The 15,182-nt window shown below is 46.4% G+C and overlaps 1 protein-coding gene across 2 annotated transcripts in view; it reads left to right on the top strand.

Annotated features, from left to right (window-relative positions):
* The first annotated feature begins 3,497 nt into the window (after positions 1–3,497).
* KREMEN1 (kringle containing transmembrane protein 1) overlaps positions 3,498–15,182 on the top strand; it is a 63,526-nt gene continuing 51,841 nt past the window's right edge. The window contains exon 1 of one of the 2 annotated variants that reach the window (XM_032310112.1): positions 3,498–3,686. In XM_032310112.1, the coding sequence (XP_032166003.1) occupies positions 3,590–3,686 (97 nt within the window). In that variant the 5' untranslated portion in view covers positions 3,498–3,589. The remainder of the gene's footprint in view (positions 3,687–15,182) is intronic. The other variant, XM_032310113.1, reaches the window with a different exon arrangement.

Here is a 15,182-nt window from a genome sequence, read left to right as displayed (position 1 = left end):
TTTTACAACTTATTTAAATAATATTTTTTTCTTGGGGTGCCTGGGTGGTTCAGTGGGTTAAGCCTCTGCCTTCGGCTCAGGTCACGATCCATTGAGCCCTGCATCGCATCGGGCTCTCAGCTCAGCAGGGAGGCTGCTTCCCCTCTCTCTCTGCCTGCTTCTCTGCCTGCTTGTGATCTCTGTCTGTCAAATAAACAAACAAACAAATAAATAAATTTAAATAAATAAATAAATAAAATTTATTTCTTTATCTTGATTACCGAGTTTTTTGGGCCTAAAGTCGTATGCTTGACATGAATGTCTCACTTGCCTCACCCTAATTGTGCCCCTGGACCAGTCGGTAAGTATTTGTTGCCAGAACCCCAGAAGGACAGGCAGGCAATTCACCTACCTAAGGTAGGTGTTTTCCACCTAAGGTGTAATTCCACCTAGGTAGGCGGCATTCCACCTAAGGTAGGAATCTAGTCCTGGAGTCCAGCTGCCTGGGTTCAAAGCCCAGCTCCACCACTGGGCCACGTTTGGGCAAGCCATTCAACCTCTCTGTCTGAGGGGGGTAGTGAGGGTGCCTCTCTCACAGCGCCACTGGAAACATCGTGTGAAGTGTGATGACAAGCACCCTACCCTGCCTAGAGTTTAGGAAAGTCCTTGTAAATGTTTGCTCTCGTTGTTATTAGAATCAGGCTCCTTATCTAGGACTCTCTCCACAACATCGTGCCTTCTGAGCACAAAGTATTCCAACTGGAGTTTCAAGATTCCAGGAGCCCCTCAACTCCATCCGCTGAGCTCTCCCAGCTTCTTGGCAATTCCTGCTGTCCTCAGAGGAATTGAAGGGCTCAACTGCAGAGCACAAGCAGGCAAACAGACAGACACCAACATTTTCCTGGAGGCCCAGGGACTGCAGTCAATGTCCTCACTCTTTCCATGAAATAAATCCACTAAGCGACTGAGGCATGTGAAGCATTGAAATGAGTATCTTAGGCTTCTTCTTGCCAGGGGCCGGGACCACGTAACTGAGCAAAAGACCTTGAGCTGTTAAGTGCCCTGACCTAGACCCGCTGGGCTGTATTTTTAGCCTCTGTGCACTGTTTCCATCACCTGTGCTAGGCTTTAAGCTAGAAGAGAGGGGAGGGAGGCCTAGGGAAGGCTCTAGAGGGATGTTTTTCATAGCAGCCAGTGAGGGCAGGGGCTTGCACACTCTGAGTTCTGTTGTACAAGCCAGCTTCATGGGGTGCGTCACCTGTGTAGTGTCTCCAAACTTAGAAGGGCCCCACACTTGGTTTAATGCTCTCTCATAGCCACCTTGAAATTCTTAATAATTTTGACCAAGGGGCCCCACAGCTTCGCTTCTCACCGGGCCCTGCGAACTACATAGCCCATTCTGGTTGTACACAAGGCGGAGAGAACCAACCCAAGGGATGGGCTGGCACCCACTCAGCAGGAATGATTTCCTGCAGCCGAGCCCAACAGGCTGAGGCTACTATCATGAGGCCCAAATCCCCAGACTTGGCCACATAAACCCTGTTTTGAACCTCTTGTCTGCGCCTTCCTATATCCTCCTCAGAAACCAGGATGAGATGCCAAAGGACCTTGTAAATTGTAGAGAGCTGTGTCCTGCTTTGCAAAAATGTTTCCCTGCACTCTGTTTTAAAACAGTTCACAGACCATTCTCTGCGAACACCATTTCTTGTCTCTGTAGAACTTTTTGCTCTCTGAAATTCACATTATTTCTAGGAGGAAAGGACCAGCTTGTCTTGTTGGTGCTCTGGGTATATTCCTCACTGAATATTTGTTGAATGGAGGAAGTTTCGCCTTTATTGAGTGTCTGCTTTGGGCTGATGGTTTCACCTGCTGTTCTCATTTCATTCTCCTTCAAGGTGCTCCTGCTGCCTCCATGTTCAAGGACCCATATTACAGGTGAGGAGTTCATGGGTCCTACTGGAAGAAGCTGGTTTTGGAGATGGGAGGGGTCCTGGATGGTGGAAAGAGGATAAGTTGGAGACACCGGGTGAGATGTGGAGGATTGGGGGGGGTGGGCACTGGGTGAGGGGTGTCCTCTTGAACCAATAAGGAGCCCAGAGGATCCCTGAACTCGGGAAAGGCTGAAAACAATGAGAGAACAAGACTCTTCTTGCCGCGGCTCTGGGTCGTGTGGGTGGAGAGGGACCAACATTGGGAGGCCTCGTGGGAGGTATCTGCACCTTTGGGACCCGGCTCTGGAAACAGCTGGGGAGCAGGTTGTGCAGAGGCAGACCTTGGTAGTGGGCAAGGGGGCGCAAGGGCCGGCTAACCGAAGGCGGGCCCCGGAGCCTGCCGGGGGGAGGGGGGACCGCCCCAGCCCCGCTCTGGGCGCGGCGAGTCAGCACACGAGGGTAGAAGCTCCCGCCGCCACGCCGGGCACAGGCCGGTACTTGCAAGCCCGGGACCAGGGACTTGAAAGCGGCGGGCGCGCCGCCCAGACCTGCCCCGAGGGGCGTCACCGCGGCGCTTTAGGCGGGAGCAGAAGGAAAATCTCCTCTGCCTGGGGGAGTGCGGGGGAGGAAGAAGGCCCGGGACAGACCCAGAGTGCTGCCAGGGAAGACCTTGGGGGCGGGGGCAAAAGACCTGCCACGTGGGGGCCCGCCCGGGCCACCTCGGGCTCTGTGTTGGGCGCTTTACATTCTTCTATCTCATCTAATCGTGACGGCCTTGTATTAATTCCCATTTTGCAGATGACTGAGGCTCCGACAGAGCAGGAAACTTGCCCCAGTTGACAAAGGATGTGCGACAGGATTCGGAACCAGGGTTCAGTATGCGGCCTTTGTGGGTGCCAGAACTGGGATGGTGGAAGGAACTCAACATTTGCTAAGCTCCTACTGTGCCCGTGTAGAAGTTTTCGTGCATTGCCTCATTTAAGTACAATAGTTTTGGGAGTATGCTATTAACGCTCCCATTTAACAGATGAAGAAACTGAGGTAAGAGAGCTATTTTTTCTTAGACCTGCTCAAGGTCTTACAGGTGACTGAACCCAGACATTCTGATTCCAGAGCGCCCTTTTTAAAAAACTGCTACGTTGATCAAAGCAGGGAAAAACAGTTTGCAAACTGTTGTTTTGATTATTACCACTGTGGCTGAGCCCGCCTTGTGGGTCACGACCTGAGTGAAGGTGGAGCAAGAGTCATTGGGGCGCCCGTCCGGCTCCAACGTAGCCAAAGCTCTGCGGGGGAACTCGGAGGCGGAGCGCCGGACCCCACCCATCACCTGCTGGCCCCGCCCTGTCGTTGGGACCAATAACGAGCCCCATGGGGGCGGGCCCAGGTGAGGAAGGGGGTGTGGGCGGAGTCTGGAGCGTGAGTGGCAGGCGCGGCGCGCGCACCGGGAGGGGAGGGCTTGCGCAGTCGGCTCCGCCCCTCGGGGCTAGCGGGCGGAGTCGGGCGGGCCCCGCACTGCCGGGGCGGTGGCAAAGCTAAGGAGGGCGGGCCAGGGCGGGGCGGCCGGGCGGCCGGGGCGGGGCCACGCCCGAGCCCCGCGTCCCGCTCCCATGGCCGCCCCCGGCTCCCCGCGCTGCCCCCTCTCCCCCGGGCCGCGCCCCGGGGCCCCGCACTGACGGCCCATGGCGCCGCCCGCCGCCCGCCTCGCCCTGCTCTCCGCCGCCGCGCTCACCCTGGCAGCCCGGCCCGCGCCCAGCCCCAGCCTCGGCCCGGGACCCGGTGAGTGAGCGAGCCCCCGCGCCCGCCCTGCGCCGAGCTCGCCCGAGGGCAGCGCGGGCCAGCCCGCCTGTGGGGGGCCCAACCCCCTAGCTCCCATTTCCCGGGACTCCTTCTCCCAGCCCCTCAGCGACACCCCCCGGCCGAGGCAGTCCCCCTCCTCAGAACCTGGGGCTTCCCCCCCCCTCACTCCCAGCCCCCAGTGACGCCCTCCGGGCGCCCTCTTTGCCTCAGGACCTACTCCAGGGATCCCTTAGCCAAGCTTCTCCCCGATGTCTCCTGGGCTAGGACGTCTCCTCCACCTCAGGACCCAAGACCCCGGACCCCCTGCTCAAGTTCCTCAGCGACACTCCCTGGGCCGGGATGCCCCCTCTGCCCCAGCACCTCCCGGGATCCTGTCCTGTCTCTCAGCAACGCACCAGTCCTGAGACGCTACACCCCCTCCCCAAGCCCCTCAGCGACTCTCCCGGGCCAGGATCCCTTCCGCAAGCCCGGCGGCGACGCCCCCGCGCCCCCGGGCTCAGGAGCGGGTGCGGAGGCGAGCGCAGCGGGCGCCCAGCCTCTCTGCCGGGTTCCCGGCTGCGCCTGCTTGCAATTTCTGCCTCGTGATGAGTGGAGTTGACTAGCCTGCCCTGCACGAGGCAGGTCCGGGTCGCGGGACTACCCGCTGTACCCAGCCCGGACTCCTTGTCTTTACCTCCGGGGCCGTTTTGAACCTCCCAAAACTCAGGTGCGGGCCTAGCTAGCTTGGAGAGAGGAAGGAAGGGGTGATGGTTTAAAACCTCCCCTACAGATCTTAGGGTGCTTATCCCGAAGGCGGAATGCAGAGCCCCATTTCCCAGGTAATCCCACCCTTTAAACAGGGTCACCCACTCCCCAGGTCAAGGCCAAGGCCAGGTTTTCCCGAGGTGGAGCCCAGGACTAGGATGGAAGCTGGGACTTTGCTTAGCTTCCATACACACCCTTCTTTGCGGCAGAACTTTTTTCCAAGTTGAAGAGCAGGCACGAGGGCGTTGTCTGGCCCAGTTACATTTGTCTGCAGGTTGTTTGGGTGTTGAGAATTGGGCGTTCGTGAAAGGGACGGGGAGGGTTCATTACCGGTTTGCCGGAGTAGGAAAACCCGCTGAGGGTTCTCCACCCAAAGTCGCAGACTGTGATGTTGGAAAGACAGGATTTTGTTGCCGAAAGAAAACTTTGTTGTTTTGTTTACTTACCAGCTTGGATGAGTGAAAAAGGTAGGACTGGGTGTTGTCACTTACTATGTGATTTTTGGGCCACGACTCAGCTAAGCCTCAGTTTCCTCATCTGTAAAGGAGGGATAATGAGAACTCCCTTGGCCTGGTGTTGGTAAAGATAAAATGATATACTGCAGGTAACACCCACATATAGAAGGCAGTCAATAAACATATTTTAATAATACTTTTTATAGTGCTTCACAGTTCACCAAGTGCTAGACACCTCATTTGCCCTGAGAATACTATGAGCTTCCAGTCTGATTAGGCCCTATAAAAGGCAAAGCTTGGCTTTAAATCAGTAGAAGGGGGTCTCCAAGTCCTGTAAACCTTAGACTCAGGAAGTGGTTTCTGAGAGATCGGCAGCTTTCAAGGGGACTTCTGCAAAAACTGCTACAGAAGTTTGATCACTTGTGCTATTTGCTGTATGTGAGGAATGAAGGAGAAACTTTCTGAGAGCCAGGATATGTCAACATAACTGTAACCTAGTAACCCCTCAGCTCCACTTTGCCATCTGTGTGGTCAGGATTTAATGTCCTCTATGGGGAGAGAGAGGTATGGGTGGAAATAAACTGGTTCCCCTTCTGGAAAGGGCAAAGTAGTAGTCAAGTGCGCCAGCTCTGCTTATGTTTGTTAGAAGGTGGCATCCTCTCCTCAGGTACCTTTGCTTTGCTAGGAGGGGTCAAATGCAGCAGCTCTTAGGTGTTTGAATCTCAAACCTTGGTATACTTTTATTTAGGAGTCTGAGGTAGGGACAAATAAATAACCATTGTGAGGTGATATGTGGTAAGTGGCCCAAGTTCCTGCCTCAGTAAGCCTCACCAGCAATTTTTCCTACCATCCAGGTACACCAGGGCTTTCCTTGGCTTTTCCTTTTTAGTTCCAGAAGTAGTTTTAGGGAGATACCACATGGTCTGAAGCATTACATCCTGTCCCAAGACTGTCTACTAGTTTTTCAAATCCTTGAGGATATGCCAAACTTGCCGTTTTATATTTTTTGATACTGTAATTTTCTCTAAAATTTTGTGGATGGAAAAATTCATTTCAATACTTGTATTCTGCACAATTTTGTAATATTTAAATTACTGGTGGTTTGCATTTTTGAATGCTGACTTTATAAAAACAGTTAGCTCATTCCCCATCAATGCTAGTTCTAATTACAGTGTATAACTGACCCCAAATGATCTCCCTTCTCCTCTCCATTCTTCCTTTGAGATTCTCTCCCTTTCTTCACAGCTGATAAGGAGGAAGACAGAGGTGGAATCTGGACTCCTTTTCAAGGAGGAAGGCAGCCAGGGCCGTAGGGCTGATGGGCTCCCATCTGGAATTTACTGTCCTGGAGGGGAGAGCCTAGAGGTAGAAAGAGCAGGGAAGGTTGGGTAGAATTGTGCTATTTGAGTTTTGCTCCTGAGCCAAGCTCCCTGCTTGGGTGTTTCTCTACATTAGGGGCTGTCAGGTGTGCATCTACAGAGCTTCTCGATTCAGGTTAGATTTGCTGTGAACACCTTTTTTCATACTCATTCTCCTCTAAACCCTCATCTAGTGTTCATCCTCTTCGCCAGTAGTATGTCTTGCCATGAAGCCCATGAGTTCGGTGAACAGTGAGAGCTTCATTACTGTATAGAGCACTGATCCTCTTAGAGATATCATTAACGGTTTACCTGAATGCAACACAGGGGCTGACAGGAGTAAAGTGGACGGACATGCTTTTGTACTTTAATGTCGACCCATTATTTTTATGCTCTAAGTATTTTAAGAAACACAAAACTGTCAAAACTGACCTGATAACCAGAGAACTCTGATGTTTTTATGAAAATTTGTTTTGGTCTCTAGACAAATCTGTTTAAATGTTTGAGATATGCAATGAGACCTTTTATAAATCTGAAAGCAAAAAAGAAGTTCCAGGGACGCCTGGGTGGCTCAGTGGGTTAAGGCCTCTGTCTTCAGCTCAGGTCATAATCCCAGGGTCCTGGGATTGAGCTCCGCATTGGGCTCTCTGCTCAGCGGGGAGCCTGCTTCCCCGCCACCACCTTCCTCTCTGCCTACTTGTGTCTACTCTGTCTGTCAAATAAATAAATAAAATCTTTTAAAAAATTAAAAAAAAAAAAGAAGTTCCATTTAGGCTCCCTCAAAAATAGCAAGTTGGCATACTTAATATAGATATTATTGATAATATCACTATTTAGCATAGTCAAAGCAGCAGCAATAAATGATGAAGATAAAATGTATTGCTTTAAATACCTTCACAATATGCAGATTAGGGATTTTTGGTGATGGGCACTATAACATCTTTAGTGTAGAATTTGGGGTCCTGGCGTGAGGCTCTAGGTCAGGTGTTGGCAGACATTTTTTGTAAAGGGCCAGACAGTAAATAATTTCGGCTTTGTAGGCTCTGTACTGTCTCTGTTGTAGTTATTCCACTCTGACTTTGTAGGGCAAAAGCAGCCAGAGACAAACATAAATGAATGGGCGTGACTATGTTCTAATAAAACTTTATGGACACTGAAATTTTAAAATTTCATAAAATTTTCCTAGGTCACAAAATATTATTCTTTTGATTGTTTTCAGTCATTTAAAATTTTAAAAACCAATGCTAGCTCAGGGGCTATACAAAATCAGGGAGTGGGCCAGATTGGGCCCGAGGTGTACTTTGCCAAGTCGTGCTTTTAGTTCCTATCTATTGATTTCTTTCCAGGGCTCAGTGGTCTGGAAGGGTGAAAAGGAGACTTGGTTTTGGTGACTAAATGAACCCTTCACATTTTACTATTAACTGTTTTTAAGAGACATATAGGGAAAATGGTTAAAATGGTGAATTTTATGTATATTTTACCATAATTTTTTTTAAAGATACATGAGGGGAAGTTCATGCACATATATTTGGATCTTTAATAATAGTTTTTAAAATGCCTTAAAAAAATTCAGTATGGTTCAGTGTGCACTACATACACTGAAGTAGTGTCTGCCTTGGAACTGGCCCATGGTTTGTTCAACCATGCAGATGTTGCTTGGAGCAAACGGTTGAGAGATCTGTTTCTCAGAGGAAAGCCCAGGCAGCAGGTGGCACCAGCCTGAGACACAGAAAATCAGCCAGGGGGAAAAAAAAGAAGAAGAAAACAAATTTCTATCACTTTACTAAACAGTTCAATTTTATTTCCATGGTACTGTCGTCATTTTTAAAGTGGCCTTTAAAAAACAACAATGTGCTTAGCATGGCTGATTATTTTGTTTTAATTAAAACATTTTTGAAAAAACAAAATGAAACATTCAAACATACCAAGTTGATTGTGTTTGTACTGTGGAACAGTTAATGCAAAACACTTGAGAGAGGCCAGAAGTTTGGATCTGTAGCCTTTGCCTGAGTTTTTGCCTCCTGAAGAAGGACAACAGAGGAAGATATGAATGTGTCCTTTGGAAAACTACCTGTGGAGTTTTTAAGATGAGGTCTCAAGCCCCCTGATGCCATTGGGCATGTTGGCTTCTTACTGTCTCACTGTGCAGCCCCTCAGTGGGGCAGAACAATGACTGACATTCCTTCCATATTCAGTTTGACCTGGAGAGTCTGGCTGGAACCCAAAAGTATTAGACCCATAGGAGCAGCCCCTAGTTCACTCTGTTTTTCCCTCCTCTCTCTGTTGTCTTCCGTGTCTTCCTCTCAAGATGGCAGTGGCTTCTTCCCCAGACCTCACTTCTGAGACATTATTCTGGGTTCAGACTGAACAGAGAAAGGAAAGAGGCCATTGTGGATATGTCAAAAGGGTGTCCATACTTCCCCAAAATAACCACTCTACAGAAATTTGCTTTCTCCTGTAAGGAAATTCCTTGCTCCCTGACCTCTGCCCACCCCACTCTACCCCCTTTTGGTCGTCTTTCTAGGGAAACACCTCCCTTGCTTGGACTTGCAACAGTTGTTTTTTCTTTCTTTTTTAATTTTATTTTTTATGATTTTATTTTTAAGAAATCTCTACATCCAGTGTGGGGCTTGAACTTACACCCCCAAGATCAAGAGTCGCATGCTCCACCTACTGAGCCAGCCAGGCACCCTAGACTTGCAACAGTTTGAAGAGAAATGAAGTGAGGTGCTACAAAGCACCTGGCAGACAGAAGATTTTAGGCCACCTAACATGCAAGGTTGCCTTTATTCCTCCCCATTATAACAGGACCTTCTAGGGGCTGCCCCTCTGCTAGGCCCGGCTTTTTCTCTTGCCACTGATTTAATCCTTGGCAAGTCGCCAAAGCATTAAACTTTTATTGTTCAATTTACCACAAGGGCGGGCCCTGCTTCTAGTGGGCTGAGGAGGCTGCAGCCGCTTCCAAACCCGAGTGTCACACCACATTAGCAACTTTAGACTTTGAGGGCTGGATTTCTTTCAGTTTGGTTAGATTCTTGGTTAGAACCATAACAGTCTACTCAACACTCAAAGTTTGGAAGCTAGGAAAAAGTAAAAACAGCATAAGCAACTTTTAAAGATGATTCAGAATGGTTGCAGCATCAGCATGTAGGACTCATTCTACATGATTTCTTTGTGCCTTCCGAACAGATATGTTAAATGTCTGTCCATGTTCCTTGGTGGCCTAAAGTTGTGTGACAACATGGCGACCAAGTGGTCCTCTTCCACAATGGTAGCGGTCATTAACCAGTGCCATCACAGTATGTAAATTGCTTGCTGCTGTTCAATCTATAAAAATTCATCTTCAAAGAAGATTATTGGGCTGGTGAAAATATTTTTAATAATGACCACAGAAGCCATATTTGTTTTTCTTTGATGTTCTTCCGAAGACTCTTCTGGTTTTAATCAGATTGTTCCCACATAAAATACAGTGGAAATCTACAATAATAAAATCCCTATTCCTATGTCTATGGGGAAATAAACAGGATGGGGACTGTCCTTTTAAGGGGCTTTCCCCTTCCCTTGCCCCAGACTCAAAGCCTCTATTACTGGTGGGTGTTTTGGCATCAGTTAAGGGCCTTCAATCCTTCCCTCCCTCCATGTTTTGCTCTTTCATTAAAGTGTTTCTGTTGTCTAATTATATCCTTTCAATCAAATTAGAGACTGCAGCATCTGGTGAGGGCCGTAACTGCCGCCATCTGCACCTCGTATATACAGGCCTTTTCAGCTGAGAATCACTCAACTTCCAAATGGCAGGAAGAGATTTGGAAAAAGTTTAGTTGGAAGGGAGGTTAACTTAAAAGCAACGTCTTCAAAGGCTGGATACGACGCCCTGCTTGCTGTGATGTGTGCGTAGCCATGCAGAGCTCCATCGACTTGGCTCACCAAAGGTTCTTCTCTAGCACTTGCGGCAGATGAAGGGTTTTTGATTGTCTTAGCTGAAATGACTAGGCCTCTCGTCCTTATTGTGGGCTTAAGGGGGCCCAGGGCGAGCTGAGACTTTCTCCCTTGAGAAGAATCTTTTGTTATGTGACCACTGGTTAATAGATATAACACTTTCTGTTTATTTGATCATTTCGTTTCTTTAGTGGTTTCAACTGGAGGAGATTTTGCCCCCAGGGGACATTTGGCAATATCTGGAAACTTTTTTTTTTTTAGAGAGAGCAGGGGAGGACCAGAGGGAGACAGAATCATGAGCAGGCTCCACACCCAGCATGGAGCCGAACTCCGAGCTCAGTCTCACGGCCCTGAGAACTTGACCTGAGCTGAAATCAAGAGTCAGATGCTTAACCAACCAAGCCACCCATGCTCCCCTAAAAATTTGTTTTACTTGAGAGAGAGAGTGCACATGAGAGAAATCATGAGTTGAGGGAGGGAGAGAATCCCAAGCAGACTCCCTACTGAGTGCAGAGCCCGAGGCATAATCATGAGTGGGACACTTAACCAACTGAACCACCCAGGTGCCTCTTATTATCTGGAAACATTTTTGATTGTCACAAATCAGAGTGGGGTGGGGTGGGGTAGGATATGCTCCTGGCATCTAGCAGGTAGAGGCCAGGAATGCTGCTAAACATCTTTCAGTAGGCAGGACAGTCCCCCAATCAAGGACCTGTTTAACTCCAAATGTTAATAGTGCTAGGGTTGAGCAACCCCATTCCTAACTGTATTATTCTTTTGTCCTTCCTTTCACTGTGACCTAGGAAGAGGCATCTCTGATCAACATCTTGTTTCACTCTTAGATTCTTCATTATCCATATCTGAGTTCTCAAGTAAGCATTTCTGTGGGTGGTGATTTGGAAACCTAAGTGGCTTAAGGACATTTGAGATTCAGTATGTTTCTGCTCTCCCTGGAGTATGATTGCCAGATTAAATACCAGATAGTCAGTTAAATTCAAATGTCAGATAATGAGTAATTTTTGTGTGTGTGAGTCTGTCTTATGTAGTATTTAAGAATATTTACCTTAAAAAAGCGTTTGTCGTTTATCTGACATTCAAATTTAACTGACATCCTATATTTTCATTTGCTAAATCTGGCAACCCTGCTCTAGATCTGGGAAAGTTTATACCTTTGACTATGAAATCAATCTGCTGGTCACCATCTACCCTTATTGCCCTGGCTGACTAGACATGACAGCTTCTGCTTGTTTTTGTTTATAAGTTAGTACTACACTGAGTCTTTCCTTCCGCCCAAAACTGTCTCTCTGTCCATAACTTCTGAAACTTGTCACTTGAATCATGTTTTTTATCTTGGGACCAAGTAACAAGTGCCTATCACATGCCTACTATACGCCCAGTATCCCTGACTAGGACTCGTCCTTGTGCCAATTCATAAAAGACTATAACTTTGTTGCTTTAGGTTTTACTTTAAAGATGTGCTCTAGGGATATGCTGTTGACCTACTAGTCAGCTCCCATCTCAAGAATTCTTGTTATTTGGCCATCCCATATCAACCAAGGGAAGCTAAATAGCCCACAGCCTGGCTTCCATGGAGTGTTGGCTGCCCTCCAAGGCTCCATTGTATGGGAACTTTCTTGCTATCTGAAATTAACAATAGGGCACAGGCAATGCTGATGAAACTTGTCCAGAAGCTGGATTATATAGAAGTTTGTTGTATCTCCTTTTATACTGAGAGCTTCAGACAGTATGAAATAGGGTTGGTCAAGGGATGGTGAGGCAAAGTACAGATTTGTGCCAGGTGTCTCCTGCTTAAAGCAAACTCAGAATAAAAAAATGTGTATTTTCATTATAAAGCAGGTTGATTATTCCCTATTACAAATGGCTTCACCATAAATTTCCTTTTAATAGCAATTGCTCTGGTTTAAACAGCAAGCATTTGATTTTCAAGTATGTGATTTACCAGTTTCTGGAACTTCTCATATTCTCATAGGTCATTCCTAGGTAAGTCATGATTGCTAGCCTAGAGGCATCAATTGGTGAGGAAACCAGGGCACTCTGACTATGTCTGGAGTACATTTTCACCTCAGTTCCCCCATATACCTATTTCCTTCGTCTGGCTAACATTTGCCAGTCACATTCTGAGTGGCCTGTTCTTGGTGCAGATACGAAGATGAGTGAGATGCTCAAGAAACTCATGGGCTAGGGGCACCTGGGTGGCTCAGTAGGTTAAAGCCTCTGCCTTCAGCTCAGGTCATGGTCCCAGGGTCCTGGGATCAAGCCCCACATTGGGCTCTCTGCTCATCAGGGAGCCTGCTTCCTCCTCTCTCTCTTCCTGCCTCTCTGCCTACTTGTGATCTCTCACTGTCAAATAAATAAATAAACTCTTAAAAAAAAAAAACAAATATATCAAGACAGGTACCATCACCAAAGTGTGATGGAATATGTTCTGGTGGCATTGGTGGTAAAATACGTGGTTTATTCACAAAATTAGAGTTCTGAGCTGGTGACCTCTGTCTGAGTGTGTCCATTCTTTCACTGAATATTGGCCTCATCTCTGTATATGTTGTAGAGCTATGTTCTTTCTCAGAAGCTACTATCTCTTGGTCTTCAGTTTGATGATTGTATATTTTTTAATATCCTAAAGTACTACTGCATATTTGATTTAAATTCCTCAAGCACTACTGTGTATTCATGGTGACTGTTCTGGTAGAAACACATGTCCTCCACAGAGGCAACCATGGCGTGTTTTCCAGTGGGTCCTGCCTGGGAAGGAGTGGAGCATATTCAGGATGAGACCCAGATGGGAAAAGAGTGGTTGGGACCCAAGCAGCACTGCATTCTGGGTTGTTGTTATATAACAAATAATAAGGAATCCTCTCTGAAGTGTTTTAATAGGTCTTCTGGACTGAAACCTCTGGTCTTATGCTTACAATAGGTTCCGTTTTCTTGGGATAGTGTTTTAAATAATTAAATATTTTATCAATAGAAACAAATTTAAAAAATGGAGATTCAAGCAGAAGACCTCAAGCTCCCTTCTAAAAGTATAAATTCTTTAGTTAAAATAACTTTGAGAGGCATATCCTTTTCTTTCATTACTGTTTTTAAGGATGCTGTTTCCTTGAATAAAAAGAAAGACCTAAAAGATTTTTTTAATTAATTTTTTTAAAATTTAAAGATTTTATTTATTTATTTGATAGAGAAATCACAAGCAGGCAGAGCAGTAGGCAGAGAGAGGGGGAAGCAGGCTCCCCGCCGAGCAGAGAGCCGGAGGCGGGGCTCGATCCCAGGATCCTGGGATCATGCCCCCAGCCAAAGGCAGAGGCTTAACGCACTGAGCCACCCAGGCGCCCCAGATGTCTTTAATTAAAAAACTGAGAATTGGGACACCTGGGTGGCTCAGTGGGTTAAAGCCTCTGCCTTCAGCTCAGGTCATGATCCCAGGGTCCTGGGATCAAGCCCCCACATCTGGCTCTCTGCTCAGCAGGGAGCTTGCTTCCCCTCTCTCTCTGCCTGCCTCTCTGCCTACTTGTGATCTCTGTCAAATAAATAAATAAATAAAATCTTTAAAACAAACAAACAAAAAACACAAAAAAAGTCCCCCTGAGAATTAAAAAAAAAAAAAATTAGAGTGATTCTTTTTATGGTAATTCTACTTTGGGCAAAAGTACAGCTTGTTCTATGGTCATTTCAACTGTTAATACATAGCCCAAGAACATAATATGTGTATATCTACCTTGAATTTAGATGACGGAATTTGCAATGATTGAGTTTGTTTATACTTTTTGAAAAGGAACTAAGGTAAATTAATTATAAAGCAACATGTTTTCAGGGTATCCTTTAACACATTTTTATTATGGGAAATTTAGAATACATGCAAAAATATAAGAACGTAAGGAAGTCCCGTGTATCCATTTCCCAGCTTCCATGATTATCAGCCAAGGCCAATATTATTTCATTTGCTGCTTCATCTCCCCAACTAGATTATTTTGTAATAGATCTCAGATAGATCATCTCATCTATAAGTATTTCAGTATCTCTTTCTAAATGTTAAGAACTCTTCTCAAATGCATAGTCATAGTACCATTACCTTCAACACACTTAGCAAAACTAACAATAATTCCCTAATGTTATCAAATATCCAATCAGTAATCAGTGTTCAGATTCTCCAAGTTGACTCATAGGTTCTTTCACAGTTTAACTCAGGGTTTAAGCAAGGTACATTTAGAGGATGTGATAAGAGTCTCTATTAACCTATAGGATCCCCCTGTTTTTCTTTTTTCTTTGTAATTTATTTGTCGAAGATGTGGTTTCTTCTAATGAAAAAGACTGCTTAAGTACCTCTTTGATGGGTTCAGGGTCCACATCGGAGGTGAGGCTTTTGTTTTGTTTTGTTTTAACCATAGAACTGTCACTTCCATTAGAGAGACATGTAGAATTAGAGAATTTTATATTATTTTATATTATTTTTATAAGATTTTATTTTTAAATGATCTCTACACTCATGGGGTTTGAACTCACAACGGCAAAATGAAAAGTCACATGCTCCACCATCTGAGCCAGCCAGGTGCCCCAGAATTAGACAATTTTAAGCTTGGAAGAGATTTTGAGCCATCAGTGCTCTCCAGTCACATAGACTTTTGAACTTCAGTTCCATTATGATAGAATCTTGAAATTTGAGTTTAGAGTGAAGGGACATTGAGACCATCTGTCTCAAACCCCATTCATTGTTTCACTGGTGAAGAAGCGGGGCCCCAAGTGTCCAGGTGATTTTCTCAAACCACACAGTGTCAGCTGGTTATCTAGTATCCTTTCCTCTTTATTCCAGTGATTTCTTGTACTTACTGTGTATGCTGAGGACCCACTTCCCCAAATTATCCACTCTCTAGTCTAGATCCGATAACCTCAGTCGAAATGATCGTGGGAATCACTGCTCTTACCTCAGCTGTGTTGGGCTAGGAAAACATTGGGAACCACTGCCTTCC

The sequence above is a fragment of the Mustela erminea genome, chromosome 13, assembly GCF_009829155.1.
Source record: "Mustela erminea isolate mMusErm1 chromosome 13, mMusErm1.Pri, whole genome shotgun sequence".
In the NCBI taxonomy this organism is placed as follows: Eukaryota; Metazoa; Chordata; class Mammalia; order Carnivora; family Mustelidae; genus Mustela; species Mustela erminea.
The sequence above is the reverse complement of the archived record's forward strand: the minus strand, read 5'-3'. Positions and strand labels throughout refer to the sequence as shown.